The sequence below is a fragment of the Rhamphochromis longiceps genome, linkage group LG5 (genome assembly GCF_057381845.1).
Source record: "Rhamphochromis longiceps isolate RC_006_pf linkage group LG5, R_longiceps_female_GT1.1, whole genome shotgun sequence".
Lineage (NCBI taxonomy): Eukaryota > Metazoa > Chordata > Actinopteri > Cichliformes > Cichlidae > Rhamphochromis > Rhamphochromis longiceps.
Window position 1 is genome coordinate 23268704 of NC_140561.1, and position 26352 is coordinate 23295055.

Here is a 26352-nt window from a genome sequence, read left to right on the forward strand (position 1 = left end):
GGAACACAGTAAGAGAATTAACTGCCTTAACCAAAGTGAGTATTTCAACTACACTTTTAGTGTCTCTTTGGGAAAAAGGAAGAGCAGGAAGTGCAAATAGGACATGGTGTCAATTCAGAAATATTTATTGAAATAAATATGTCATGGATACACTTTCATATCATGTCACATAAATACTGAATTTGGGCAGTTCTTTTTAAAAATGTTCAAGCTGAAGTTTCGATCCAATTAAGTTGTTCTCATTAAAACTGTAAATACGCTTTCCTAATAAAATCAATTAAAACACTGTCTGTAAAGACAGATCATGGTCCGATTCTAGTCACTGCAACTAATAATACTATATACTGTTTTTAGCTTATGACTTACTTTTGTGCTGGATCAAGGGTCGAGTGTTCACAACTACTGTTATATCAACTCGCTCATATAGGTACAATCTCAAAAATGAATGAATAAAAGCTTCGGTTATAGTGTGAAAAGATATCTTGATATATAAAACTTTCGGATTTAAACAAATATTTAGCAGATTTAGGAGTACATACAACCTCTACTATGCTTTCAAAGGCTAAACATCACAATGCAACTCGCTACTCTAGTTTGGTGAAAACTGAAGACTGAGTCATGCTAGGTTATTACAATCATCCACACATCGATTTAAATGTCATTCTGTACAAGGAAATCTTTTAGAAATCATTACAGAGATAGTTATAGTTGACACCAAAGTCAGTCTGTTTTCATATCCTTTATAAGAGCTGAATTTTAGCTCATTTAAGTGACTGCATAACAAACAAGTTTTTTAGAGTCACTTTAAATCTCACATAAGAGTCAGAATAATAATATTATTATTAATAATGCTATTATTATCAGTGTTGAATATTATAATAATAAAGTAGTATAAATTTTCTAGTGATATGAAAATCTCAGACGGACTTTGACAGTCGCATTAAGTGCTGAACAAGGAATGCACATAGAGATCCACAAATATTTTTCTAAAATATATTAAAACAAACAAAAATGACACAAAATATTCTCTTACAGTTTCAAAAGTACACAGTATTGGGTAAAAGTTTAGAGTTTCAGGGCATGCACCTCCTTGGACTCAAGATGGCTTGTCACCTTCTTTCTTCAGACGGCTTTTGACAAACAGAAAAAGAGTTAGATGGTGCAATGACGTGTAACAATTGACATGAGTTTCCCTGAGCAGTGTTGACTGCATGTTGGACATTTTGGCAAATGATGTAAAAGTATCACTGAAAAGTACAATTTCAATTTGTACCTTGCGCAGTTAAATGGTCAAACATGAATTCAGATAGAGAATTTTATTATTCAAATTACTAAAGTGACCGAATAGAGAGAGCTCACCTGTAATAATCCTCCTGACCTGGTAGAGGGCCTCCATGCAGGTGATGCCCGTGCAGCCACTGCTGCTCCATTGCCATCCTCTGCAGCTCTGCAGACTGAGCATGCATGGCCTGAAGCTGATGAGCTGCAGACATCGGAGGAATTGGGCCCTGCAGCTCTCGTGGATACGCTGCTCCTTTTCAAATTTAAACAAGGTCACAGTGAACCAGTGGAATTTAGAAATGAGTCAAGATGTGGTCTGTGACTAAGTACATTAAAGACTACAAACCAAATAGTGGGTGGCGCAGCATCTCATGATCATGAGGAAGATCGCTAAGTAAAGGGTTGGGGATTGGGCCTGCAGGGAAAGGGAATCGGGCCAAACGTGGTCCTGTTGCCAGAGGATCCACTAGTGGATGAGGGCTTGAACCTGTTTGAAGAAAAAAGAAAGACCTATTGTAAAAAGCTAAAGTAATATTAAGACCTTGATATGTTGAATACTGCTGAATAATTAACTTCACCTTGACCGAGGGGGTCCTGTTGGTGCAGGTGGAGGTGGGAGTGAATGTGAGAGTGTTGGTGATGATGGGGTGTAACATTAAGCATCTGCAGCCTGGCAGCAGGATCAGTCGCCACTGAAGCCATCCTCTCAGCGTGAAGCCGCTCTGCAGTGAGTCGCTCAGCGTAAGTCAGCTCCGGGCGCAGCTGAGGTGCCGCTAACACCATTCTTTCACGCTCTAGGTGGTTCAGCCCAGGATGGAACGGCGCAAAGGGATGTGGGGGCCCAGGTATGTGAGGAAGACCTAATGGCCCATGTCTTGCAAAGTGCTCCATAGGGTTTGCAGCAGGGTGCAAGGTTTCCAGGTCTGGGGGTTTGACCTCAAAGCCAGGCTTCATCCTCTCGCGTAACTCCCTCTCTCTGAGGTTCCTCAGCTCACGCTCTCTGAGGCTAGGCTCAGCACTGTACAGGCCAGGCATGTGATAGGCCAGCAAAGGGTCACCAGGGGTCAGGGACACATAGAAAGGATGGTTGCGGTTGGTGGGAGACATGACATGGGGTCGGGCGTATTCGCTTAGGGTGCGCAGGGCAGGTGTGTCTGGGCCAATGTAGGGAGGAACGGCTGCTACTGTGGTGGGCGGCTGCTCAAAGGAGGGGCGTCCGTGGCCTTGAGCCACCATTTGAGCTTCACTCATACGACTGTCATGAGAGGAGCTGGATGCTCTCTGTAAGCAAATGAGAGATAACTGTTGACATGTTTTATGTAACAAAAAGGGGAAAAATGAAATTAAAAGAATATTGCACTTACAGCACTTCTGTCGGCCTCCCTTTCTCGCTCTCTCTCTCTGTCCTTCTCCCTTTCCCGTTCTTGTCGAGCACTGAGCTCAGCTTCTCTCCTGGCCTTTTCTACAGCTTCCTCTCTTTTCTTGGCCAGCTTGGAGGATGGCAGTGGAGTAAAGAAAAGGTCTGTCCTGGCACACGAGTTGTAGCCACGATCCAAGTGCTTGATAAACCTGAAATATTTAACAGATATGCATTTATGAGCACTGAGTATCAGCTTCATATGCACAAAACTGCATTACGAATCATTCAAAAAGTTTAGCTTTTATATTATAGACGCAAAGTCTAATGAAATTTAAACAACACTTTCATTTAATGTTGATTTGCTTACAAAAATATCTATTTTTAGATGGTTCTTTAAATGAAGCATTGAGATTTTTCTTCACTTAACCTGAAACTCATTTATGTATGTTTATTAAATTACTCTCAGCTATTAAGAAACTTTATCAAGAACCAGTATTACAACATTGTTTATGCTCATTGTTTGATTGCCTTACGTCCATCACTTATCTGGAAATGAAAATAAAAGTAAACGTTATGATTTTGATCTAAGTCTCCCAATACAAAGAGCTTCAGACAGACTTCAGGCAGATTTAAAAGCCTGGTGAAACATTTGAAGGGCATTTTGGATCAACTTAAGTTCTAGTCGAAGAATGAATCATTTTGTGTGAACTTCCAGACTAGCTGAGGGGTTGGTGTGAGTTTATTATCCTGCCAATTATTGTGTTTTCAATTTTTTTTGTCACGCTTTACAACAAATTAATAATATCAAAATCTAAATTTTGACCGGAGACAAACAGAAATACATCCAGTCAATTTGGTGGAAAAGCAAAATGTGCTGCAAACTGGCCCACGGTTAAAGCAGCTACTGTAACAGTAGTTCCCATGACTACTTGTATATGAAAAGTGTGACTTGTATTGATACATAAAATTACCACCACAGTCTACAGTCCATTTCAGCTGCATTGCTCAGCTCTTTGACTCTGCTCCAATACTTTTACTCTTTTAGGTGTCATTGCTCTCACACATCTGTTTGTTTAAAGCTTCAAGAATTGGTGTAAAGAACAATAAAATATAAAACTTAAGAAAAAATACTGCCATCTTGAGATCACAGAGACTTACATCACACAGACTCTCACACACCCTTTGCACTGGACTTTGATTTTTATCTCAGCTACGCTCCTGCATAGTTTAACAAGTGCATCATACTGAGTTGTGATGCTATCTGCTGACACAAACACACTGAAAAGATGAAAACAATACCAGCTATTGTATTGTGGCTGGTAAAAATTCACTGTTCACTGATTGCCCAGGACAAAAAATATCAGACAAGCAAGTTCAGAGAGGAGATAATGAGCCTAGTGGAGAATTTCTCAGCTGAGTAAAGATGAGATATACTTTATTGTTCTCAGACATTTCTCAGACAGAAGTGCTGAACGCGAAAGGGAAACATATTTTTCTCACAGGTCAAAACATCTTTTAAAAGGAGAAAAAATGCTGGACTGACATTTCTCAGGTGATTTTACTGCACCTGTCAAGTAAAACCTGGATTGTTTTTTGCAACAAACAAACAAACAAAAACATACCGTGCAGACTGACTGGCATGACTTGCCATGTTGACAATGGTTGGCTCTGGTGAGGGGCTTCGAGGTGGAGACGGTGGGCTCTCAGCCTCCTCCATCTCATCAAGAGGCTCCTCTTTAACCTGAACTTGCGAACCTCCTGCAGCGCTGCCAGACGAAGGTCTCAGAGGAAGAGATTGGAATGATGGCTGGAGGCTCGGTACAGGGCCAATAGCAGCGGGTGTTACAGAGGTGAGGGGGTGTGAGGCTGCAGCAGGTGAGTAAGAGGAAGTCATGTTTTTTCCAGAGTTTGTCTGCACCTGAGAGATCACTGGAAGCTGGCTTGGAAGTGAATGCACAGGCAAAGGTTGTGGCATAAGCTGAAGAGGGGGAGGGGGAGCACCTGGAGGATGCTGGTTGGGCAAGGAATTGAGAGGCTTTAGAGCAGGAGGCGGCGGAAGATTAGAGGGCATCTGGGGGAAAGGTGTAGCAGACTGATGGGGAAGCTGTTTGTGTGAAGGTGGAATAGGAGTAGTGGGAGGAGGCTTGACTTGAGGACCAGGAAGAGGAGGCTGGTGGAGCTGACCATCCCTAAAGAAGGATGGGGGTCGTTGTGGGGGCAAAGGTGATGGACCATGCAGCTGCAAAGGCTGCGCAGAGTTGAGAGTGGATGGGATCTGAAATGCTGGAGGAACAGGAGACTCCTGTTCCAATGATGATGGCAGAGCAGGTGGACCGGAAATACAGTGAGGGGTGGGCTGTGCACGGCTATTTGTGCCTACTGTGGCAGCTGACTGGCCAGTGGCGGCCTGAGGGGGATCTGGAGAGGGAGGAGGGGGGCTCTGAGCTGGGTCTGCAGAGGGTATGCTTTGCAGTAGCTGGGGAGTGATAGGCTGTGAGGGGAGGGCTTGGGGGACCGGTGTGTCAGCTAACACAGCAGTGGGGGCAACCGGCTCTGATGGAACACCGTTGGGCTGGGCAGATGAGTCAGAATCACTCTCGTTGCCCTGCTGAGGGCTGGGAATGCTAGGAGAAGAGCTTCGGTTGTCTTGATCGATGTCTTTGGTGTCACTGCTGCCATCGTCCTGAGCACTGCGACTCTCTGAAGAGCTTTCCTCCTCAACCTCAGCCTCACCCTCTGAACGCGAGCTCTGTGGATCCTGGAGGAAAACACACACACACACACACACACACACACACACACACACCAAAAAGCCTGGTTCATATTGTACTTAAAAGTGAATTCATGTCTACAGTAACTGTGTTTTTATATATACTGAAGAACAACAGGTTTTCTTTAGATATTATGGGGCGATCGTGGCTCAAGAGTTGGGAGTTCGCCTTGTAATTGGAAGGTTGCTGGTTCGAGCCCCGGCTTGGACAGTCTCGGTCGTTGGGTCCTTGGGCAAGACACTTCACCCGTTGCCTACTGGTGGTGGTCAGAGGGCCCGGTGGCGCCAATGTCTGGCAGCCTCGCCTCTGTCAGTGCGCCCCAGGGTGGCTGTGGCTACAATGTAGCTTGCCATCACCAGTGTGTGAATGGGTGGATGACTGGATGTGTAAAGCGCTTTGGGGTCCTTAGGGACTAGTAAAAAGCGCTATACAAATACAGGCCAATTACCATTTTTACCATTACAAAAATGATGAGGATCATCATAAAAGTGTTACTGCAGCTTTAGTTTGCAATAAGTGCTCATGTGCTCTCACCTGTGTCTTTGGCCTTTTAGGTGTTACTTTCTCAGGCTCATCGGGCTCCTGAGCAGCACTTTCCCGTACACGTTTTGCTGACTTTTGTGACGTGACCTCCTCTTTTATCCTCTGCAGAGGACAAAAATGTCATTACTCTCCACAAATTAGATGACTCCAACCGACAGAACTATACACACATCGTAATGCTGTGCACACAGCTGTTTAAATATTAGCTTTGTTAAAAGACCGAAAGTTGAGGCACACAACGATGTGTGCTGCAGGTAAAGTTTCTGGGCTGCCTTTCCTCATCACAGCCATCCCTTAAGACTCTCTCCATTTAAAGCAATGCATTATCAGGGACCGTAACATCTAGTCTTTTTCCTGAAAAATTATGTGGTTGTCAAGGCAAAAAGAAAAAAAAAAAAAAAAAAGAAACCCACACTCCACTGTTTGGCAGCAACCAAAGTGACCCACAAACAACCAAGCTAGTATCACAAGATAATTCCAAACAGGTCCAACAAGTATACGAATAGGTAATCATGCTCTACCTTGTTTGTTTTCTTTGTGGATTCATTCTTAGTATCTGTGGAAGACGATCTCAAAGAATTGGAGATGGATCCACTCGGGGAGGGCTGGTTACTGGACTGCTGATCCTCACTGGTCGGGGAGCCTGTAAGCCTTCTGTGGCCACTTCGTAACGATGATAACTGCTTTAAAAACAAAACAGAACACACATTTAATATTGTTAAAACCCAAAACAAGGATGACAAGTATCCCTTACTCGCAAAACCTGCAAAGAGGTGAAGCAAGACTTAAAGCTATGAAATCGAATTTAATTGTAATCTAATGTCATTGGTAATAGTGAGTGTGTGGCTGATCTGCCAGCCTCACGCTTACAGGTGCTCTGCTACGCCGTGTCCTCATGGCATGCTTGCTGTTCACTTCTTCCTCCACTTTAACAGGTTTAAACATGAACGGAGCGCTTCCTGACTTTGGGGCTGACGGCAGACATCCGTGTTTGTTTTCATAAGTACGACAACTTGTACACAGCAAAGGGTTGCCTCTCCCACCCTGGTGCCAATCCTTAGAAGCTGTAACAAGAAAAATGGCTTTAGGTACAAGTTTCACTGTTAACTGTTTAAAAACAGCTTTCTTTATCAGCTTTTAGCCACTGTTCTAAAACTAAAACTCACTTGTTGTGCCACAATGACTGCAACTCTTGCTTTCCTGTTCACTGTCTTCACTATCAAGATCATCATCACTGGCAGAACTTGCATCCACTACAAGAAAACAAACAAACATGCCAAAAACAGCTTAGACCAACACAAAGTCCAGCTCATAGGACTGCCAAACCTCTGGATTTTACAATTACCCCTCCATTCAACAGACTTGGGGACACCTTTCCAAAGAAGCTTATGAGGATTACCTGAATAATTTCGAGACTGTGCGTTCAAAGGAGAAGCTGCAGATCGGGTTTTTGCTTTGCGAGAGGACGGCTGCCTGCGCTGCTGTCGGTAAGCTCTGGTTCCTGCGGCCTCTGGTGTTTTCTTCCAGTGGTAATAGAAAGTGATCAGTTCTCCCTGATGACAAGAACACAGATAGTCATGTTATGACTGTCATGTTATGGCTTTCTGATCAAAGATGTGACAACAGTGACATGTTACAATCATTATAAATTGCTTTGTCTGCAAAAGCATAATGTGAAATTACAGTCTTTTTGCTGGGGAGAAAGTCTTTCCGAATGCGGAAGAAATTTTTGCCATATTGTCTCAAGCCTTTGATGAAGCGTTTCTGTAGGGAGCAACAGAAGGCAAAACAAATTGAATGATATTCAGGCAGAACACTATTACAAACAGGAGCTTTCAATAAACATGCAATTGATTTACCTTGTAAAACTAGTGATCTGCTTTTTAAAACATGTAGCTGTTACAGACGCAATGCTACTGCAGAGATGCATCATATTAGATTCTATCTGAAGAACCATTTAAGATGCAGGCAAACTGCCCAAATAATAATAAAACAAAATACATCTACACTACCCGCAAATACTAAATGTGTTACATATATTTAAACCCTTTAGAAATTGTATAAGCTTGCACAAAGATCTAAAAAACCTTTAATGCAATATAACTAAAAAAAAAAAAAAAAAAAAAAAAAAGGCTCTCACCACGTCGTCTCCCGACCAACACTTTTCAATAAGTTTTGGCAGAGGCTTCTTAACAAGACGCTGGAGAGCTTTTGCTGCATCATAGTGACTTGCATGAAGCTAAAATAAAAATTGTGGATTTTAATACATCTGCAATAAATGATGCTGGAAAATAATAATATGACTCAAGTTGTGCCTCATACCATGTTCAGAGCATTGAGTGTGGTGTCATCACGGGAGGCTGCTAAACATCCATCCTCTGTGGATCCACCATCACACATCCCTGCAAATGCCGCCATGCTCCTTGAAAATAAACAGAAGTATTTATGTTAACAAGTGAAACCAATGCTGAAGGGGTACCTTTACCCTTTCTTAGTTTGACATTACTTTTCCTATGTTGCCTGCTTACATGATATTTAATAAATCAGGCAAAAAAATAAAGGCGAGAACAGCAATGCAGCTTAAGAGCAAGAAAAGCAACATTTATATCATTGGAGTAGAGCTGGGCGATATGAGATTTTTTCATATCACGATATGTTTTTTTCATTTCAGGCGATAACGATATCTATCACGATATAAGCCAAATAACTATATTTGTAAGATTTAAATGTGCTGTTGCTCACAAGTAAAATGTGAAATAATCAGCAGCTTGTTTTTAAATATTTATTTCCCATAATAAGTTCAACAGGGTAGATGTACTCAGATAAATAAAGGCAAATATTGCAAACTACACAAAAGACAGCCGCTAAAGCGTTTAAGTTTCAAAATAGAACAAACGAAACAGACTAAATTGTCAATTCCACTTAGAAACAAAGTATTAATTCTAAAAATAAATCTTAGTTTGTGTTACAGAAGAACAGACAAAACAGACTAACTTTTGTCAATATCAAATAAACTGAGAACTAAAAGGAAATTCTCAATCTCTCCTTGTTGTATAGCTGAGCTTTTCAAACAGTTTTAACAGTTACTTTAGTCTGACAAAAGCCGAATGACGAATTAGCGCTTCCAGTCAGAGACTGAGGCTACGTCCACACGTACACGGGTATTTTTGAAAACGGAGATTTTCCGTTTCCGTTTTAAAAAAATTATCCCGTTCACACGTAAAGGCAGAAATGAAGGAAAACGCTGCTATGAACATGCCAAAGCAGCAGGTGGCGCTAGATTCCTAACCGTGCAGAAATGTTGGCCAATCAGAAGTCTAGAAGCCTCGGTGGGAAAAAGTAAACAAAGCTGGGGCATAGAAGCAGAACAGAGTCGTGTGTGTGGACGGACAGTAACTGTGTGTATATGTAAGCATTTAAACACTGCAGAGAGTAGAATTAACAGTAACAGTATTGTAGAAATTCATTTCACCGAAACAATAACGTGGCGCAGTGTGACGCATGCACCAGTTTATTGTATTTCCAGACTTGCTTTCGGCACAATTTACAGTGCACGCTACTCTGTTTTTTGTCAGACTTGAAATAGCTGAAATACCTTCACACTACGGAACTTCTATGGCTCTTCCGTTCGACAATCTCTCCGGCATTGGAACCGTCATCTGTTTTCTCTTCGGTCACGCTCGGTTGATTTTTCTAGTCGGCACACTCATTTCCTCCATTATGCGCTGGCTCCATTACCTGCTGGCTGCTTCCCAAACAAACACATGTGCGGCTTGGCACTTGTGCTGTACGTAACAAGTCACGCGACGTGATGCTGCGGCTGTGATTGGTTCGGCTCTGCGCTACTGAATTTGGATCGGCTGACCTTTTTTTTTTTTTTTTTTTTTTTTTTTTTTTTTTTTAAGAGGACAAGAGCGGCGAGGTCTATCGCGATAGCTTAATTTCTCTATCGAGTAAAAGTTATATCGCGATACATATCGTTATATCGCCCAGCTCTACATTGGAGCACTATTTTTTTTTAAACTAACAGGTACCGACGAATGAAAAATGTTGCTGAAATGCTGAATACCAACAAACCACCAACACAAGCAACTGTAAGGCCAGATTAGATACAGCAGTATTCACTAAATCCCTGCATCACCGCCTCAATATTTTCTAACTTCAACATAACGCAGCAAAAAAACTCAAAACAAAAAGCACAATAGAGTCTTAACTGACTGAAATCTACTGCAACCAACCAGAAAAGAAATTATCTAACAACAATAGCGAAACCAAGAGTGGTTCTATTTTGCATGTACTTCCTCATCTGTAACACTTTCCTGATGACTGTGTCAAAAGTGGGCCGGTAAGACTGGCTCTCTTTGCCTTTTAGTATTTTTACACCAATAATGGTACGTACTGCCAAAACACATTAAAGGTTACATAACAGTTTTAGATTATTTTGTAATCAAAAAGTTACATCTGTATTTAGCTGTTCAGTAAGGGCACTGAGTTATTTACTATTAGATGTTATTGTAAATTTCTGAAGAAATTTTATACATGCAATTTTTTTTTTATTTGCAAAAGGTGCCAAGACTTCCACTTACCTAGCAGCTCTGAGGTACATGAGAAGGTCACAGTCATTGACCCCAGGCGTCCACATGAGCTCCTCACTCTCTGTTTGAGTTTGCAAACCAGGCGCAGGCCGTGGCTGCAGCTCTGGGAGCTTGGCCTGCAGTGCAACAAACGAAAGGCCAAAAGCACAGCAATTAAATAATCAGTACAAGGGACAACAAAAGCAAAACTTACAAAGAAAAAGCTACAAAAAACACATTATTAGCATGTGTATGAAGTAAATAATGGTTTAAGGTTTTTCTGGTTATCAAATAGGTTTAGCAAGCTGAGTTACATAATAGGATTTCCATGAAGAAACCGGAATGTAACATTAGCTATGAAAGAAACATTTACAAGGGATGCATGTATATCTTTCTTTAATTCACACAGGCTCAAATATATAAATCTTTTATTTATTTGTTATTAGTCCTTTATTTATCCAGGTAAATATCTCATTGAGATGAAAAATCTCATTTCCAAGAGAGACCTGGCTCTTGGCAGTGCTGACAAAGCCGAAGCCTATTAACTTGATTGACAACTGGTAGTTTCTCTTTGCCACCTTAAAAAGGATTTGTTTGACAGCACTCATTGGACTGACCAATACTTAGGTATATTGATTTTCCTTAGATCTTGAGTTCCTTGGACTTTCTCATTGTTCTGAGTATGTATATGTATATGTATGTACACACACACACACACACACACACACACACACACACACACACACACACACACATATACATACACACACAAAAAGAGCAGGATAATACAAACAAACAAAAAAAAATCACTGGAAACAGCTGTGGTTATCATACAAATTGGTGCAGCCCTACAAATAAGAAAAAGTTGTGAAACTGCAAACCTGTGCAAGTCCCTGCAGGTTTGAAAGACACATGTTTAGCTACATTGTTCAGAAAACACCTCCTAATCTCAACAAGTCTTGTGGAACTGGCTGTACAGTGAGTCTAGTAGCTGGTGCATTTCTTAATTATAGTTTATTTATAAAAATAAATAAATAAAATAAAGCAGCTACCTGATGACTTGGCCCCACTCTGATCTCTCCCTGTGTGCTGTTTAGGCTCCTGAAAGTACAGAAGAAAAACAAAAAACAGGCAGCATTACATTTCTACACCAGAGCAAATTAAACTCAATTGTATTAATTAACTGCAGTCTGAAATGCATACACATGTATTTAACAGGTAATTAACGCTGTACGGTATGTAGTCAGGCACAAGATCAATATTTGCATGTAACTTGTCAGAGTAGCTTCCCTCGCACAGACTGCACAGTGATTTCAGCAGTGCGATAACATCCCGCCCCTCCGCCTCTGTGGGCCAATCTCAGCCGTGAGCAGCGACGTTTCCTTATATTACATGAATGAAATCCGACGCTACAGCCATCGCAAAACCCTGTCAATCAATCATACATGAGCTGCTAATTTCTACGGACACCATTACGAGAACAGTGTGTGCTACTTTTGGAGATCAGACTGACAGTAAACCCTACCCAGCCTAGTTAACCTAAGCATTCCATAATAATTATCAACATTAGCATGCCTAACATTTTGACACCGATTAGCAGTCTCTCATGTAAATACATGCCTCACGGGAATTCCACAGCCGATTCAATAAATGTTTGCAAACTCTACCTAAGGTTAATCCAATTTACTGACATTATTTACACGATAGCTGCAGAAATAACCGTGCCCAGAAAAGCGTTTTGACAAGCCCGTGCCATTAGCTGCTAACTAGACAGTAGCGTTACGCTGTTATTTTGGCTAGCTTGTTAGCCAGGCACGAACTTCGTGACCACTGACACTCCGACTATTTCACACAAGCTGCTCTCAAAGTAACGCGGGGAAACACTAAAACACACATTTCAAGACAACTAAATAATGCGACGTAAATGAAGGCGGCGAGTTAATGAAGTTACCTCCGCGGACTGAACAGGTCGTCCATGTCGAAGGATGTTTGGATGTGGCTTGTTGACACTACGCAGCGCAGTCAGCGGGCGATACACACAAACTATGCGAATCCCCTATTACATGGCTATTCAAAATGGAGGCGGTGTAGTGGAGGGACTCGCTCTATTTTTTTTCCCTGTGCAATGACCTCAGCAGCCACAGCTAAGACTTCAAAGTTGCCTGGGTGTACATAACTGAGCATGTGCCGCGGATCAGCAGCAAGCAGCGCAAACGATACCGAGGCTTCATGATCATCATCACCACCACCAGCAGCTGCTGCTACCGCTGCTGCACAGGCAGCCATGAATCAAACAACACACCATACTGTGTGTACTGCTGCGGTTATTAGACAGCATTTTGAAACACATCACACCACATTGACCGCCACCTACACAAGCTGTGATTTAGACAATACACTTAATGCGGTTCAGCTTTTTTGTTGTCACATTTGCTTTGAGTTCACCACAAACAGAAGTAAACAAAATAACCATTAAATATTACATACATGTACATTGCAACCCGCCATATTGCAAATTGTTAATAATAATAATATTAATATATAATGTAATAATAACGTTAAAAATAAATTATTATTATTATTATTATTATTATTATTATTATTATTATTATTATTATTATTATCATTATCATTATTATCATTATTATTATTAGTTTGCACACACTCTTCATGGGAATGGCTGTCATGGTAATATTGGACTTTTAATGATTTGTATGAACTGCTTTTTCTCGCGCTCTCTCCAGGGTCAAATACTGTGCGGCAAACATTTTAAATGTCTATTTAAAAAAACAAAAACAAGAATTGGGTGCAAAATTTTGAATTTATTTTGGATTTTCTCTAATCCACACAGGGTCAATAGTACACACACAAACATGCACTTAAATCTTTTATTAGGTGGTGCTGAAGGTTCACCATCGACATCTAATTAGTGATCAAAACTGACTACAACTAATAAGTTTCTTTTTGCCAGTCGCTGGACTGAACAATACTCTGGACGATAGGGAATCCAATGAACTCAGTGGACATCTAAGAAGAATTGTAGAACCATTTCTAAACTGCAGATTCCAGGATCTTCATTACACTTTTGTTAACACTTTTGCAAATATCTGGAGGAAGACCTAAAGTGTCACCCTGAGATGACAGGAAGTTGTTTGAGATATTCAGGAAGAACCCAGAAACCATCATGGCTCATTGGAAATTGGTGGAATACCAGCATCACTGTCCACAGTTAAGCGTGTTTTTAAATTCTCCCTCAGCCCTCCCAGAATCTGGTTCTGCTGGAGGTTTCTTCCCCTTAAAAGGGAGTTTTTCTTTCCCACTGTTGCCAAGTGTTTGCTCATAGGGCATCCTTTGATTCTTGGGGTTTTCTCTGTATTATTGTAGGGTCTTTACCTTACAATAAAAAGTGCTTTGAGGCGTTACAGCTGCGTTACCTGAATGACAAGAGGCATGTATGTCCTGATTTGCTCTAAAATTATACAAGTCTGAATATTCTGAATCTTCCTGCATCTTTGGTTTGGACATTTAAGATTTTATGGGAGAATCACATTTATATTAGGGTTTGCGATTTACTTGTAATAGTTGAGGATAGCGTAAGCCCTATTTCAAAGTTGATCCTCTCATGTCTGCATATGAGAAGGAAAAACACAAAACAAAAACTAAAAACAGCATCAGGAGCCAGTTTAACTAAAAAAACAAAACATCAAGAACGAACTACTACAAGTGTGTTTTGCTGTTGTAATATACACTGATCTTATTAACAATACAATACAATTTTATTTATATAGCATGTTTAAAAAACCAGAGGGTACATCAAAGTGCTTCACAGTAAGGAATAAACAGTAAATGATTACACTGAACTGTAAGTCATTAAAACAAGCTAAAATAGAGAACAAACAAAAGCAAGTAAGTAGAGATAGAGAGAAATCATGATTATCCAGAGAAATGAGTAGCAAGCAATTAATGAGCGGTGAGAATTAGTGAGTTGGAAAAGCCAGGTCGAATAGGTACATTTTCAAGCGTGCTTTAAAGGATTGAATGGAGTCAGAGGGACGAACAGTAGCAGGAAGACTATTCCAGAGCTTTGGTGCTACAGAGGCAAAGGCACGATCACCCCTAGTCTTCAGACGGTGCCTGGGCTGGGCCAGAGGTAACTGACCAGATGATCGTAAAGAATAGCCGGGAGTATAGAGACTGAGGAGGTCGGTGAGATAGTCAGGGGCAAGGTTGTTTAGGCATTTGAAAGTAAGCAGCACAACTTTAAAATCAATACGAAATTTAATAGGCAGCCAATGTAAGTCAGAGAGCACTGGAGCAATGGAGGCAAAAATGCCGCTGTATTCTGAACATCAGAATCAGAATCAGAAAGGGTTTTATTGCCAAATGTTGAGCGGGTTTACAACATTAGGAAAATGCTGCGGTGCTTCAGTGCAAACATACTGTTATAAATACTGTTATAAATTAAGCTTAAATAGACATGAAAATAAAAATGAGAATAAGAATTAAAAGTGCTAAGTAGATAGATAGATATATACATGATATATACATGAGTGCAGGTGGTGATCAGTGCCAAACATGGAATGATGCAGTGAACACAGCGTAGGGTCATGTGTTAGTGGTGGGAACAGTCATACGGTTATTGTTCATGTGTCCAACAGCAGAGGGGAAGAAACTGTTCTTATGGCGAGAGGTTCTGGTGCGAATGGACCGGAGCCTCCTGCCTGAGGGGAGCAGGTCAAACAGACTGTGTCCAGGGTGAGAAGGGTCAGCTGAGATCCGAGCTGCACGCCCCAGTGTCCTGGAGGTGTACAGGTCCTGCAGAGATGGGAGGCTGCAGCCAATCACCTTCTCAGCAGAGCGCACAACACGCTGCAGTCTCTGTTTGTCCCTGATAGTGGCTCCAGCGTACCACACGGTGATGAAGGAGGTGCGGATGGACTCGATGATTGCGGTGTAGAATTGCATCATCGTCCGTGTTGGCAGGTTGAATTTCTTCAGCTGCCTCAGGAAGTACATCCTCTGCTGGGCTTTCTTAATGACGGAGGTGATGGTGGGCTCCCACTTCAGGTCCTGGGTGATGGTGGTACCCAGGAAGCGGAATGAGTCCACAGAGGTGATGGGGGTGTCAGTCAGGATGATGGGGGGGAGTGGGGCTGTGTGCTTCCTGAAGTCCACAACAATCTCCACTGTCTTCTGGGCATTCAGCACCAGGTTGTTGTGGCTGCACCAGGACACCAGACGTTCAACCTCCCTCCTGTAGGCAGACTCATCCCCGTCCGAGATGAGTCCAATAACGGTGGTGTCATCTGCAAACTTGATTAGCTTGACAGACTGGTGGGTGGAGGTGCAGCAGTTGGTGTACAGGGAGAAGAGCAGGGGAGAAAGAACACAGCCCTGAGGGGAGCCGGTGCTGATGGTCCGGGAGTCCGAGACATTCTTTCCCAGCCTCACATGCTGCTTCCTGTCCGTCAGGAAGTCAGTGATCCACCGGCAGATGGGATCAGGCACATTCATCTGGGAAAGCTTGCCTCGGAGATGGTCTGGAAGGATGGTATTGAAGGCAGAGCTGAAGTCCACAAACAGGATCCTGGCGTAGGTTCCTGGGGAGTCCAGATGCTGCAGGATGAAGTGTAGGGCCATGTTGATGGCGTCATCTACAGACCTGTTGGCTCTGTATGCAAACTGCAGGGGGTCCAGGAGGGGGGCCGTGAGGGTCTTGAGGTAGGAGAGAACTAGGCGCTCAAAAGACTTCATGACCACAGATGTCAGAGCCACGGGCCTGTAGTCATTTAGTCCAGTGATCCTAGGTTTCTTGGGGACAGGGATTATGGTAGAGGACTTGAAGCAGGCAGGCACATGATATGCCTGCAGTGAGGAGTTGAAAATGCAGAAAACACTGGGGCCAGCTCGTTTGCACAGTGTCTGAGAGTGGCAGGAGACACACCGTCTGGGCCGGGAGCTTTCCGAGCATTCAGACTCCTAAACTGCTTCCTCACACCTTCTTCATGAATATGAAGAGTTGTGGTGGGAGGAGGTGGTGTGAAATCCTCTTTTGTGTGGGGTGAGGAGGGGGGTGTTGCAGGTGAAGTGATTGAAGGTGGTGATGGCTCTATGGAGGGGGGAGAGGTGGGGGAATGAGTGTCCAAAGTGTCTCTATTGTTGGGGTCGTTGGAGGTGTGAAGGCTGCCTGATGGCTCGACAAAACGGCAGTAAAAGTCGTTGAGGGTGTTGGCTAAGAGCAAGTCATCAGTGGAGTGGGGGGTTTTAGGCTTGTAGTTGGTGATATTCCTAAAACCTTTCCACACAGAGGCCGAGTCATTCTCTGAGATCTGCTGCTGCATCTTCTCAGAGTGCTGATGTTTAGCAATGTCCACTTCTTTAGTGAACCTGTACTTGGCCTCTCTGTAGCAGTCCCTGTCTCCGCTTCTGAACTCCTTTCTCTTTTCCAGCCACAGCTTTTTGAGTTTAGGAGTAAACCAGGGTTTGTCATTGTTATAACTCACCCTGGTGTGTGATGGCACAATGCTGTCCTCACAGAAGTGGATATAGGAGGTGACAGTGTCCGTAAACTCGTCCAAGCTGTTAGAAGCAGCCTTCATTGTGTCCCAGTCTGTAGACTCCAAACACGTGCGAAGCTTCTCCACAGCCTCGTTGCTCCAGTTTTTTGGTCCTCACGACAGGTTTGGAGAGCTTCACCTTCTGTCTGTACGCGGGGATTAGGTGGATCATGACGTGGTGAGAAAGTCCGAGTGAAGCGCGGGGCACCGCACGATAGGCCCCCTGATCGTGCTGTAACAGTGGTCTAATGTCCTCTCCTCTCTGGTCGGGCATTTAATATACTGCTTGTATTTGGGAAGCTCATGGCTCAGATTGGCTTTGTTAAAGTCCCCAAGAGCAATAATGAGAGAGTCCGGGAATGTCCGCTCCATGTGCAGTATCTGCTCCGCGAGTGCGCACTGAGCTGCCTGCGCATCCGCATCTGGCGGGATGTTATCATTGGAGGTGAGCGAGTTACAATAATCTAATCTGGAGGTCACAAAGGCATGGATACGTTTTTCAAGGTCTTTGTACGGTATTAAACGTTTGACCTTTGAAATTTGGCGCAATTGGAAGAAGCCAGATTTAACCACAGAGGAAACCTGTTTATCCAGCTTAAATGAACTATCCAGGCAAACACAGATTACTTACAGTGTCTGTAAGAAAGCAAGCAAAGGGACCAAATCGGGCAGCTAGCTGATCTCGTGGACTGTGACTATCAAACACCATAATCTCAGTTTTCTTCTCATTTAAAATGAGAGAATTGGCAGACAGCCACTCTGTGACCTCTTTCAAGCAGTCAAACGATTCAATGAAGCTGGCAGGTCAAAAGATAATTGGAAATAGATTTGAATGTTGTCAGCAGGCCCCCTTATTTAGAGGTAGAGTCATCTCATTTTCCAAATAGCTTCATTGTCTTTAATTTAACTGCTGACCCCCCCCCCCCCCAAAAAAAAAAAAAAAAAAAACTGTGTACAAGCCAAACATCTGGAAAGATACTATGAAGATCACATTGTTTTGATACAATTTTTAAGATGTCTGAGTAAAATATGTAACATATGCACAATAAAAAGAAATAATCACAATGTATTGTGTCAACTCCAACAGATTTCAATAATTATTTTACTCCACAAAAAGAGAGAAACTTAAGATGGAAGAAAACTTTATTGTAGAGTCAGAGTTCAAGTAGTTTCAGGTAGTTCTCTATTCAGTATTACAGCAGGTTTTATGCGAGTAGTTCTACATTTATCCTTATTGCCGAAATGTATTTTCATTTATTAGCAAACAAGTTACTGTGCATTTGTGTGCATGCACATATTTGTAAAGTCTTCACTCCATCACTGGTTTTCTGAAGTTTTTTCCAGCAAAGCGAGCCTTGTCTCCCAAATCCTCTTCAATTCTGTAGTGAGAGAGATTCAAAATTAGTTCTGCTCTTTAATTTAGTAAGAGGTCTTTTCATCACACTTAACATTTGATACAAAATTTACTTTCAATTAACTTTTAAATTTACTGTTGCCATCTTGACTGCAAAAAGCCGTTGTGATGACGATGGGTGGGTCTCACTTTTAAGCTGCATGCTCATTGGCCAGTGAGTGTGCTGGTTCATATCACAAATAACAACCCAAGACAAGTGACTGAATGCATAAACTCAGCAGAAAGATGTTTATAGAGGTCAAAACACTGACTTCTGTAAACACACTAAAGCCATTTTCCCATAGACTTCTATAGGAGCAGAAATATTTTTTGCAACCACAACTAGCGCCACCTGCTGGCCTTAAGATAGAATCCAGGCTTAACCTCCTAGGACCCACATATGTGGACATCATATTTTGGGTTGTCTAGACCAAAATACTACATTTTGCTCTACAAGGGCCTGAAATCCACTTACAAGGACATTATACTGCCACTGTTCTATCAAAATTTAAAGCAAATGTCCTCATATGTGGATCTCATTTTTCTCAGAAACAAAAATCAGGTAAAAACAAATGAAAAACAAACACATAATCCTTTGTTTTTACATTAATCAGGTCCCAAACAACTCAAGTAGCAAAAAGGAATTAAAAATGCATGCCATGAAAGAGTTCGGGTCTCAGGAGGTTAAAGCACTTGTTCATGTTTTACACTTTTTATGCTCATTTCAGAGAAGCATGATAAAACTTGTGAGTTGAGTAAAGCTCACCTGAGAATCTGGTTGTATTTGGCCAAACGCTCAGAGCGGCAAGGAGCTCCGGTCTTGATCTGAGTGTGTCAAAGCATTGTTTATTTTAGCATTTATAATACATGTGTTCAAGTTGTATTATTATAATTAGGATAGACTTTCATTTATATACTGCTTTTCTACTCTTCTCAAAGTGCTTTAAAGTCAGATTTAACCATACATTCATACAGTGCTTTATTCTATACACTGCAAGCACATCATCTATCTAAAATCCACATCCAGTTTAGGAACACTAATCCCCTTCTCACAGATACAATAAGGCATTTGGATTCTAGACAAACAAGTTTCATTTTATGTTCTAAAAAGTCAAACCTTTACATCAAGTATTACCTGTCCGGTGCATAAGCCGACCACCAAATCTGCAATGAAGGCGTCTTCAGTTTCACCAGAGCGATGGCTCACCATCACACCCCAGCCGTTCTGCTGGGCCATCTTACACCTGCGGAGAGCAACGAGATTTTCCTTAAATTCTACATGGATGATGCAATTCCAACAATTCATGATTCTTTTCTCACTCTTTTCACTTTCTTCTTCCCTCCTCTCTTCTTTGCATTTTAAGGTCTACCAATGACGTTATCATTCGATTGCTCTGGTTAGCATTAGCTTGTAGCATCATCAGCACTGTCACCAGATTAAAGCTTAGTTGGGATATTTGGGCAAGACTTTTAGGGTTTCCATGAAAGGAAACATGTTGGGAAGATTTGATTACACTTCCAGTACTTACAGTTACTTATAGTAACCAAGGGCATAAACACATGTATGCTGAAGAGAGAGAGAAACCCATAGAACCAGGTCACGAAAGCCTGTCCTACTTAAACAAAGAAATTATTTTCTATACTTTGCTGTACCGACAAAGTGATCATGATACGTATTTCACGCAAAATGAAGCGAAAAGTTTTTTGTAAAATAACATATAAAGCTGTCCTCAACTCAAGTAACATTACAGTCACGTCACCCACACCTTAAAATCTAATACTTATATAAACATTTGTATGAGTTTCAAAGGTTCACTTACGCCCTCATGGATTCTGTAACTGTGCCAATCTGATTGACTTTAAGCAGCAGACAGTTGCAGGCCTTCTCCTCCACAGCCTTGCTGATGCGATTAGGGTTAGTCACAGTCAGATCATCGCCAACAACCTGGATGTCTGTGCTGCCAGTGAAGTTGGTCCAGGCTGCCCAGTCATCCTGGTCAAATGGATCCTCAATGGACACCACTGGAAGGACAGTTAAACAACATTACTATGACTTGTGATACTTTAAAACCTAATAAGTCCAAGACTTATTAAAAGAAGTCCTACAAGACAAGAAACACCAACAACACAATCTGATTGTTGCACTTCTGCAATTACATTCAATAGAGGAATATTGGAAATGTAGCTTTAAGTTATTAAGTTAATTGATTTTATTGGAATTTTTAAGTAGTAATAAAGAGGCCAACGTCCAGCAACCATTGCTGCTGTATACAAATGGCACATTCAGTCAATGCAAATGTATCAAATCCACATTTAACTGATCATTAGGAAAAAAAACTAATTATTTGAGTTCATCTGAAAACTGTTGTGCTAATTATAGAAGCAAAAACTTTGCTTACTTTAAAATGACTACTTACAACTCGGATTATTTGCAAAAAACAGACAGTTTCGGGATTTTACCTGGATAATCCTTCACGAAGCTCATGTAGAGATCAGCCAACTCGTCGGGTGTGATGTAACGACTCGGGTCATCAGGTGACTTGAAATCCAGGTCATATTTTCCATCCCTGTAGAATTCAGATGCTGCTACATCCATGCCAATCACAACCTCATCTGTGTACCCTGCTTTAGCAATGGCCTCCTTCAGCAACTCCAGAGCTGCAAGGTTAAACATCACATATGAACAAACATGTTCATTATTTGTTACTGAAGGAATATTCTCGTATAACTTGTGTGTAACTTCTTTTACACGACATTATATATTTAATAAGACACAACAGAAATACATCCTTAGCACAAATGTTTACCTTCCTGATTTTCCAGAATATTTGGAGCAAAGCCACCTTCGTCACCCACATTAGTGGCATCCTGGCCATATTTCTTCTTGATGACACTCTTGAGATTGTGGTAAACCTCGGCTCCAATGCGCATGGCTTCTTTGAAGGTGCTAGCCCCGATGGGCAGGATCATGAACTCCTGCATGGCAAGCTTGTTGCCTGCATGAGAGCCGCCGTTGATCACATTGAAGGCCTGATGAATGCAGAGAATGGAAAAATAAGGCATGTTAGAATTATAATAAGAGGTTTACTGAAAGGTCAACTGAATGAAGACAGGCCAGCAAATTTATGCGTGCCATCAGATAAGCAAAGTCTCACCGGCACAGGCAAGATGACCTCTGGGTTTTCTGCGAGGTCAGCAATATGGCGATACAAGGGGACTTCTTTCTCTGCTGCACCAGCTTTGCAAACAGCCAGAGACACACCTAGGATGGCGTTTGCTCCAAACTTGGCTGTTAGTTGTAAATGAACAAAAAAACAAAAACAAAAAAAAACATAATGTATATAATTATTTTAAATGTAATAATATTGCATTAGTAATAAATAAAAAAAATCAGGATGAACCACCTTGATTCGTCTCACATTGAAATAAATGGATCTAATTTGACTGTAAACGCTTAATGACAATCATCTTTAAAGGTGCAATATATATAACATACTCAGTTTTTTTTGTAATTGTTGCTGGGTTCACACCCCGAGTTCCTTTCCCTAGCCCCTAGGACTGCAGGATGCCAGTAGCCAGAGCAGAGGACATCATAAGATGGGTATACTACATTTTAATAAGTGTTGCGGAGCATCTGGTGACATCGGGAGAAGGATGATTTCCAGTTTCTGTGTCGCAGCTATAACACGATGCATGAGGGGAAGAATAAACCTACCATTACTGAATTTTCCTCAGTGGGGGACAATAAAGGATATTTCCATTCTATTCTATGCTCGCTACATAATCCTCCTATCCAGTGGTCATTTGCAAAGGTCTTAAACCGCTGTTGCATTAACCTTTTATGGGCACCTTTCTTTAAACTCGACTGATAACAGGTTAAAATAAAAGGTTCTTTTTAATGTAATTTTGGACTGAGGGGACAAAGACTGCACATTCACTCACTACTCCATCTTAAACACAGCATTTGAAAACCTTTTAGTGTAACTAGAAGAAAACAAAACTGTTCTCATTGGAACAGTTTTGCAATTCTGCTGATTAGATGCTTCATTTGTTTAACATCACCATTAAAGGTATGAGAAATCTGTCATCAAGCAGACATTTATGAAGACTATGCTGTAGTGTACATAATAGTACAGATGCTTCTGTCACTTACATTTGTTCTCTGTGCCATCCAGGTCAATCATCATCTGGTCAATTCTCTCTTGCTCAACCACAGACACATCCTGAGCAGACAGTAAGCTTCACATTAGCATTTCATCATCGATGGAAACCCTTCCAAAGGTTACTTAGCATACATATTAGAAAATGCAGACACTAAATGATCTTACTTGGCCAACAAGTGCAGGAGCAATGGTTGAATTAATGTGCTCTACAGCCTGTGAGACTCCTGTGAAGGACACATTAGAGATTATTTTATCAAAATATTATGGGCAACCCTTGCAATCTCAATATTAAAGCCATAGATTTAGCAGAACGTGCAACTTTTGATTCTAAAATTCATACTTTGACACAAAGAAAGAGATGTTTGCGTAATTAACTCTGTTATTTCCCCATAGTCAGTGTTTTAGCAGCTATTTTAAAATCAACATGCAAATCATCAATACTGAAATGACAGCATGCTTTACAGACAGCCCACCATGCACACTGATCGACTATTAGATGGACACATTTTTATTTTAAATTAGAAGGACAGGCAATGGAAACTCACTAACCCTTTCATATCTGGCAAAGAGAACAAGAGAGAGAGAATGGTGAGTTGTGATAACTCATAGAAAGACAAAAAAGAAATACAAAAAAGAAGTCAATATTTAAAGTATTTTTCTTAAAAAATGAATTATACTTTAAGTAATAAAGCTTCTTTATTAAAAACCAAAAAAAAACCCCAAACATGTTTCAACAATTTCATGAAATTAAATAAAGGAAATATGTACAAACCTTTCCCAAGGTAGCGAGACTTGTCGTTGTCCCTGAGCTCCAAGGCTTCATAGATTCCTGTAGATGCCCCGCTTGGTACAGCGGCCCTAAACAAGCCTGGGAAAGGTACATGCAAACGGAAGCATGACAGAAGAATAAAAAATGTCTAAATAATAATAAAACAAACAAAACAAAACGTGCATAGATAACCACATCATAAGGACAATTTAGGTAATGAACACTATTTTAACTACAAAAAACAAAAACTGGCCCAGAAGGCACATTTAGGCCTACCCTTGTCAGTGTAAAGGTCAACCTCTACCGTGGGGTTTCCACGAGAGTCGAAGATCTCTCTGGCGTGGATCTTAACGATGGACATGGTGCAGGACCTTGAGAAGAAACAGAGCTGCACTTGTTAATATCGGACAAAAAATAAAAGCTGTTGTAAATGTAATAAACATACAACAAAAAATAATATATACGTTTCTATTTGAATTATTAAAACGTGTCTCCCGTACCTCTTTCACTCTCTCCCCTCTGCGAAGCTCTCAAACAAAAATATCCTGACCTAGCTGCAAGCTTAAAAGCGCCAACATGCATGCTAGTATGCTAATTGGATTAGGCCTCCTCATCTGATTAATCACATGGCAGCTGGAAATGGTTGCGTCTGTCACAGCAAGGTTGAGCTTGAGTTATGCAGAAAAACGTGAGGGACTTCAAGGTTTTCATGAAGAGTAACAATGCTATCGTGATTACACTGACTCCTTTTTTGTGCCAATACTACCCACATAGACGTGTTCAGTAATCTTTTCCATTTGCTTAACAGATAAATAAGCCAAAACATAATGAGGATTACTAGAAACTCAGTAAAGAAAAACAGAAAACACCAAAACAACAACAAAACATTAGAGAAACAGCAATTTCTGTTTTAGCTCCCCAATATTATCCAATTCTCTTAGTAGGAACAGAAGCGGCAACTCTGAGAAGTCCTCCGTTCTTGCTGTCTGTGCCTTAGGATAACAGGGTATCTATGCCCACTGATCTGCCACTGCCAGTTATTCCTGATGAGATGGGTTTTTAAGTTGTTTTTTGTGGACTCATCTTCAAATAGCAATATCTAGAGACACACTTAAATCTTTGTAAGTCAAATATCTGCCGCAATGTCTTCAGGAATATGCAATTTCAAAAGTGTAGCAGAATTTCAAAATCATGCTCTGAGGCTTGAAAATTCATTCATTGAAGCATAAAGCATCGATCTAAAGGCTTATCCAGCAGGGTCTGATAAAGACTTCATAATGGATTTGCATTATCTGATTTGCTTAATAAACTGCTCCATGACCTGGATGACTGAGAACCTCTGCAGACTTCATGAAAAATAATGAAGAATAAAGGTGGTCATACCAAATATTGACTTTCAAGCTCATTAGAATTGCACAAAGCCGTTTTTACCTTATGTACCGTGTGTCCAAGCATGCTCCAAATAAATCACTGCAACCATTTTATAGAGAAATATTTTTTAAAAAGCTATAAACACTATATTTGATCTTTTTTGGCAAAGAATATTGATATTTAATTAGCATGAATATATAAATCTTTTACATTTTAACATCTTTTCTTACATGACTTCTATTAATGCAAAATATAATGATTGTAAAGGGACACATACTCAAGGAAATCTGAGGTTAAGCTTAAAAGTTGGCATTGTGGAATTAAAAACTGAGCAAGTAAAGGTGGTTGAATGGGAAGATACAAACCCTCAGTTAAAGATAAACACATAAATGTAAACTAAACGCAGAGTGTATGAATGACTTTTTTTTTTTAATATACGGACCTCGATCGTAGCAGCAGCGCTGCTGATGGGGATGGTTGACAAATATCAGCTAGCTAAACTTTACAGAGAAAACGAACTATTAAACAAAACCTACCAGAACGGCCAATTACATTAATTAACCGTGGCCCAGAAATAATTACCTTGACAACAGATGCAGAAAACTTTGAGTCTGTGGGAGAGCAAGAGAAAAACTACCGGGTACAGTGGGAGCGAGAAGAGACGAAGAAGAAGAATAGCGCCTATGTGCGTGCTGCTGCCCCTACAGTTTCCAATGTGAACTACAACCCCATCAGCTTCTACAGTAGCCTGTGTAAATCTTGTAGGTAAAAATGTCTGTGTTGCAGACTTTTAACAGGAACCATTCTATCTATCTGGACTGAAAATCAGTTGCAACAAGTTTTATGGAGCAATGAATCCAAATTTGAAATTTTCAGTCTAAATTGTTGTCAAATTGTTATCATTGTTGTTGTTTTTAAATGTAATTTCTGGTTAAAGAAGTCAATTCATCATTTGTTATGGTAAGCAATATAATAGATCTGTAAATTTTAAACAACATAATTCCATAATTTAAGTGCCATTTCTTGCATTTGCGCCACCCGACTTTTGGATACAAACGCATACAAACTGCTTGTATCAGTGTGTCTGAATGGGTGAATGAGGCGTATTGTTTGAGTTCTCTATCAGGGTAGAAAAGTTCTATATAAGAACCAGTCCATTTACCATTTACTGTTTGCATATAGTTGCAATTTAAACAGGCTTTTATATATTTTAAAAAAATACATGTTTCTTTAAAATGTTACAAAATGATGTGATCTAAAAAATATTATTATCACACTTATCGATGAGTGACAAAATAAAGGAAAAATCTAAACCTTTGACCCTAAAAAAGGGATGTGGCAGTTTGTTCATGCAGTAGGACACATTTTTCTGGGATGCTTGGGTCCAGTTCTCTGCTTTGACAGAAGAGTAACTGCAAATCAAAACAAGATTCTGAGAGTAAGCTGCTTTATCCTGTCATGTAATGAATCTACCCTGATGGGAGTGGCCTTTTTGTGCAAAGCTGTTATGCACTCATCTGTATTTCATACGATCCCACTTAGTGATCTGTTTTTGTTGTTATTTCAGACT

At 40.9% G+C, this 26352-nt stretch overlaps 2 protein-coding genes across 6 annotated transcripts; both read right to left on the minus strand.

Annotated features, from left to right (window-relative positions):
* Nucleotides 1-109: 109 nt before the first annotated feature.
* Nucleotides 110-12729, minus strand: rereb (arginine-glutamic acid dipeptide (RE) repeats b). Of its 4 annotated transcripts, none has more exons than XM_085406727.1 (17): nt 12481-12729; nt 11582-11630; nt 10542-10666; nt 8278-8377; nt 8096-8194; nt 7639-7719; nt 7355-7508; nt 7122-7208; nt 6826-7019; nt 6477-6635; nt 5947-6057; nt 4264-5399; nt 2646-2850; nt 1860-2562; nt 1628-1768; nt 1360-1534; nt 110-1130 (listed from the first exon to the last, which is right to left on the minus strand). In XM_085406727.1, the coding sequence occupies exons 1-17, from the start codon at nt 12504-12506 to the stop codon at nt 1097-1099; spliced, it is 3579 nt and encodes a 1192-aa protein (XP_085262853.1). In that variant the 5' UTR covers nt 12507-12729; the 3' UTR covers nt 110-1096. The 4 variants fall into 4 exon arrangements, with proteins under 4 accessions (XP_085262853.1, XP_085262854.1, XP_085262852.1 ...); XM_085406728.1 differs by having other exon boundaries at nt 1360-1528; nt 6477-6638; XM_085406726.1 differs by having other exon boundaries at nt 6477-6638; nt 12481-12727.
* Nucleotides 12730-18213: 5484 nt separating this feature from the next.
* eno1b (enolase 1b, (alpha)) lies at nt 18214-25457 on the minus strand. 2 transcript variants are annotated; one of them, XM_085406732.1, is made up of 13 exons: nt 25365-25412; nt 23912-24060; nt 23688-23782; nt 23415-23510; nt 22808-22866; nt 22633-22702; nt 21635-21768; nt 21287-21509; nt 20940-21137; nt 20300-20501; nt 19615-19723; nt 19246-19304; nt 18214-18465 (listed from the first exon to the last, which is right to left on the minus strand). In XM_085406732.1, the coding sequence occupies exons 3-13, from the start codon at nt 23770-23772 to the stop codon at nt 18396-18398; spliced, it is 1305 nt and encodes a 434-aa protein (XP_085262858.1). In that variant the 5' UTR covers nt 23773-23782; nt 23912-24060; nt 25365-25412; the 3' UTR covers nt 18214-18395. The 2 variants fall into 2 exon arrangements, with proteins under 2 accessions (XP_085262858.1, XP_085262857.1); XM_085406731.1 differs by lacking the exon at nt 23912-24060 and having other exon boundaries at nt 25365-25457.
* Between the last annotated feature and the right edge of the window lie 895 nt (nt 25458-26352).

Coding starts and splice junctions, on each gene's coding strand:
- eno1b (XM_085406731.1), bottom strand. CDS start 23,772: ATGTCCATCGTTAAGATCCACGCCAGAGAGATCTTCGACTCTCGTGGA. Junction 22,867..23,414: donor GTCTCGCTACCTTGGGAAAG/GTTTGTACATAT, acceptor TGTCCTTCACAG/GAGTCTCACAGGCTGTAGAG. Junction 21,769..22,632: donor GGATGGCACAGAGAACAAAT/GTAAGTGACAGA, acceptor TACAACTAACAG/CCAAGTTTGGAGCAAACGCC.
- rereb (XM_085406726.1), bottom strand. CDS start 12,506: ATGGACGACCTGTTCAGTCCGCGGAG. Junction 7,209..7,354: donor ACAGTCTCGAAATTATTCAG/GTAATCCTCATA, acceptor GTTTTCTTGTAG/TGGATGCAAGTTCTGCCAGT. Junction 7,020..7,121: donor CAGTCATTGTGGCACAACAA/GTGAGTTTTAGT, acceptor TTCTTGTTACAG/CTTCTAAGGATTGGCACCAG.